This window comes from Raphanus sativus, unplaced genomic scaffold (genome assembly GCF_000801105.2).
Source record: "Raphanus sativus cultivar WK10039 unplaced genomic scaffold, ASM80110v3 Scaffold1028, whole genome shotgun sequence".
NCBI classification, from domain to species: Eukaryota; Viridiplantae; Streptophyta; class Magnoliopsida; order Brassicales; family Brassicaceae; genus Raphanus; species Raphanus sativus.
This window is the reverse complement of record NW_026616342.1, coordinates 1-4,783: the sequence shown is the minus strand read 5'-3', so window position 1 is coordinate 4,783 and position 4,783 is coordinate 1. Positions and strand designations below refer to the sequence as shown.

Here is a 4,783-nt window from a genome sequence, read left to right as displayed (position 1 = left end):
GCTACGTGATCGCCCTGCAGCATAAAAGTAATTATCAATGCGAATCAATGCAAAGTTGACATTCTCTTAACATGTAATATCGGAATTTCTCTTCATGCATCATCACAAGATACAACATGCATATTTATCTCTATACTGATGTACACTATCTTACTTAGATTTTTCAACTCTCGAGCATCTTATCATATGCTTCTCTTATCCACAGCCACAATCCAACTTCCCAAATAAGATTCTCCATATTTTGCATTGGCCCATCACTAATCGAAAATGCCTCTACTGTTCATTTAGAAAACATGCAGGTACTTGTATATATAGAGTTCCAAGACTCACTTCTCCAAAACAAACCATCAAAACAAAATTTCCAAGCAATAAAAAGAACATATATACATAATAAAGGAATATTACTATACAAATGGATGTGGTAGCAAGAATGGCGTCACAAAGTGCAGTGGTGATATTTAGCAAGAGTACGTGCTGCATGTCTCATTCAATTAAACGGCTGTTTTATGAGCAAGGAGTAAGCCCTGCGATCGTCGAGATCGATCAGGAAATGTACGGTAAAGACATCGAATGGTCTTTGGCCCGGTTAGGATGCAGCCCTCCAGTTCCCGCAGTTTTCGTTGGAGGGAAATTCGTTGGTACGGCTAATACCGTCATGACTCTACATCTTGATGGGTCATTGAAAAGGTTACTCAAGGAAGCTGGTGCCCTGTGGCTTTAGTACTTTAGTTCATCTCATGTGTTCTTGAGAGTTATATATACATATGTACTTTGATCTTTTAAAGCTTAAATTCTTCACTTTATGCACGGTTAATGAAAGCATATGTGAAGAGCTGCTTTGTATTTGGTTGTTATGTCTTTGTGGAAGTCGATTTAATGATTAACTATGACCAGTGCCGGTCCGGATTTAAATGGCGCCTAAAACGTACAAAAAAATTATGCCCTTAAATAATAAATATATCAAAAAAGTTAACTGCATTTTAAGTACAAGTATGTAATCAAAATAATGCAATACACTATTAAATCCTAATTTGTTAACAAAAAAATAAAATACAGAGAGAAAGAATCATATTATTGAGAAAATAATGATGTTATTGATGAAATTTGATTAACTAAAATATTTAAGAGAAGTTGATTACTAATCTTATTTTTGTAATATTTTTATAAATAAAGAACATAAATTGTATGATACAGCAACATATGAAAAAATTAAATTAACATCAACATCTTTTTTTTTCTTTAAAATGTAGAAATTGAGAACTGATAATTTAAATCTTTTGTTATAATAAATATCTTGTACAAAGCTATTTTATAAAAAAGAAACAGAAGAGAGATAGATGATTACTTTGATCATTAATAAATTATTCTTAAAGAAGAAAAAAAACCTAGAAAACAAAAATGGAAGAAGACGTCTACTTTGAAAATATAACTAAAATTTGTTTAATTAAATGGATTATTTAATAATATATGTGATAGAATATGCCAAATGTTGTTAGAAAAGGTAAGGAATAACTAAGGTTTACTTAATTAAATGGTTTGTTAAAAAAAGTAAGGAATAAAAAAGAAAAGTAGTAAAAAAGAGATGGGGCATCGAACTCAGTACCTACAAAACTTGTTGAGTACGACATGAACCATTAGACTAGAGTAACACACCTGTAAAATTTGGCGCCCCTAATATATTTAGATATTTTGGCGCCTAAAGCCCTGGCTTTACGGGCTTTAGCCCAGGGCCGGGCCTGACTATGACCCACTTTCAATAGAATCGTTTTATTTCCACTCTTACAAGTTGAAGGGCTATTTTAACAAGCAAAACCTGTAACTTCGTGTTGTGAACAAACGCAAAACAAATTTGAAGAAGAATAAAGAGCAAAACGAATTGAGACAAATATCTTTATGGTTTGTATATTATTATATGAATGAATAATCTTACAATTCTTAGATTCATATTTATAGCAGTTTTAATATCTGATTTTTCTCCATGTATAACTATATATTTATTTAGAAAAGAAATTTATTTAAACCAAAAAAGTATACTGAGATTTAAGACACTTCCGGCTTAAATTTTAATTTTTATATTTAACCTTTGTTTTCTTTCCTTAAATTGGTATTATAATAAGAAAAAATATTTTACCAATGAATCAACGAGAAATAAATGAAGGTGATAATTCTTTTGACCAAAAAGGAAAGAAAAGATGAAGGTGATATATCCAAATTTAATAAAATAAAACGTAAAAAACTATACAGGCTCCTTGATACTTTTTGTGAGAAGAACAAAAAAACTATAAAAAACTGAAACATGATAAAGGGAATGTATATTTGTAGAAGAATTATAAGTGGGGAAATGGTAGTAAGTTTTTTTCTCTCTTTCTATCATTAATCACTGATGGACCTATTTGTTTTCATTTTAAAGTTTACTCATGCTTATGGCTATCCCATAATCCTACATTTACCAATTCAGTGAAAACTGCATATTATAACTTTTTGTAAGTTGTCCAGTACATAATAAGATGCATTATCGCCATATAGATCATGCGGAGTATGACTCGATCAGATCGGGACGTCGATCACAGAAGAAATGTTCGCATCAATCGAAGCAACAATGGATATTCTGAAACAACGTCCATCAGGCACAATCGGAACTTCTCTGACGCCATTACCTACTCATGTATATGTTTCTTAATCAGAACATCAGAACAATCATGCGTTAGGTTATCGGAATTTAGATAGTTCCGAAAGTTGTAATAAAAAAGATGAGATTCATGTTTTGAATGTTGCGATTTCACCTTTAAATATATTCAAAGGAAGGAATCAATTCATGCATGGAACTGATCCAGAGTAAAGATCACATAGGAACGAGCTAAAGAACATGTTGTTTTTGAGGTTTGGTAACCATGATGATCCAGAGAGAACTCACTTTTGCTTGGAAAGAAGAAAGTGACAGGAGTTAAAATCATGGTCGAAGATTTTAGAAGAAACATCAGCTTTGACACTCCACTGATTCAATTCCAGAAGCTGAGATGTTTCCATGTGAATCACAAGATATTGTTGCATGTGAATCAAGTACTAAGAAAGATGAAATGCATGTTTTGAATGTTTCAAGTCCATACAGATGGATCGCTTGAGAAGAAATTTTCTTATGCAAAGAGATATTGCAGTAGAAGAGAGTTTGCATATGGTTTTCATGAGATAATTTGGATTTGCATTGGATTGTTACAATTCTAAACTGAAGCAATGACCATCCGAAGACTTGTGGGAGTTTAAGGGAAGAATATGTGCTCGCTTTGGTAGAGTCAAGACTAGTTCTCCCTTGGAGATAAAATCAAATCACATAGAAAAATTGACTCCAACCAAGATAACGAGGACATATAGATTGTAGTGGAGGAGAGGATTGAATCGCCAATCGTAGAAGAATTTTAGGTTGCAGTTATGATGAAGAAAAGCTGCTATAATGCTATATATGAATTTTTCTAAAGAAATTCAAGTTAAGGGATTGATCAGGATATGGATCATCTGTCTTCAAGGATAGGATATAGCAGACCTAAGAAGAAATAAAGTAAGTGGTTAAAACATTGGAGTATAAGCACTGCAACTACAGTTCTGAGTAAGAAAAAACAATATGTTGATTGGTCCAGCCAGGTCCCACTGTATCCGAATTCTGATAGAAGATTTTTGGTTTGGCTTAGTCTAATTTTCAGTTCTGGTGTGATAGTTAATTGATAGTCATATCATCGAAACTGAAATCTCATAACCGAGAGCAAAAATATGAAGTATACTTTGCATATTTTGGCAGTGGGAAACATATATAACTATTTAAAACAGACTAATATCATCAAAATGATGTCTCATAATCAAGAGCAAAAATTATTTTGACTTAAATACACAATCATTATATAAATAATTCATATTCATATATATATTTATTATGTTGGTTTGGTTGATGTATATTTTATTATGTTTAGAAATATATAAATTTGATTAAAAACTACACAAAGCTACGTTTGTAAGCTCATGTCACGTGCTACTATACATTTGAAGTTCGATAAAAATGTGTTTTTAAATTGTGAAGAACCAGTTGGCAAAAAAAAAAAATTGTGAGAACCTTGCTCTGTTTCTGTGGCGCGAGATAAAGCGGTTCTGGTGTCTGAAGAACGCCTCACTTGTTTAATTTTAACTGTTGCAGGCTGGTCTTTGCCAAGTTCCCCATAAGGAACAGTTTTCTTCTTCACCATTGATTAAGAAACTTCAGAGCTTTTATGCTGAAGTAGTCAATACATATGATATCGGAGGGTGGCTATGCAGTTAATGGAAAGTGTTTATGTTGGGAGCTGGTAGAAAGAAATGTATAAACTTCTTCTGACTTCTGGGTTTACTTTCTTGTAGCAGCCGTAACGGTTTAAAAATTTAATGACCAGCCTGTTGTCGAAGGAGAATGATAAGTCTGTTTTGTGGGGTACAGTTTTTAATGTGTTTAAAGTTTTAAACATATCATTTCTCGTACCGACTCAACTCTAGCTATGGGGTTCTTTTATGTTCTGGTTACTATTTAAATTGCATTGAAGCAAGTTCAGTCATATTATTTTGTTGCTAGAGATTTCGAGTAATATGGAACTTTTGCTTTAGTCGTGGTTCATGTGGCATTGTAGTTAACATTCTACTATGTGTAAAAAAAAATTAAAATATTTTTAATAGATAAATATAAATTATATTTTTTAATTAATATTGTAAATTTCCTTTTTCTTATCAATATTTTAATATAAATTTGATTTAAATAAACATTAAAATT

General features: G+C 31.8%; 1 protein-coding gene across 1 annotated transcript; it reads left to right on the top strand.

The window, feature by feature from the left end:
• Window positions 1–324: 324 nt before the first annotated feature.
• LOC130503583 (monothiol glutaredoxin-S10-like) lies at window positions 325–884 on the top strand. Its single transcript, XM_056998201.1, has one exon. The coding sequence runs from the start codon at window positions 413–415 to the stop codon at window positions 719–721; it is 309 nt and encodes a 102-aa protein (XP_056854181.1). The 5' UTR covers window positions 325–412; the 3' UTR covers window positions 722–884.
• Window positions 885–4,783: the final 3,899 nt, after the last annotated feature.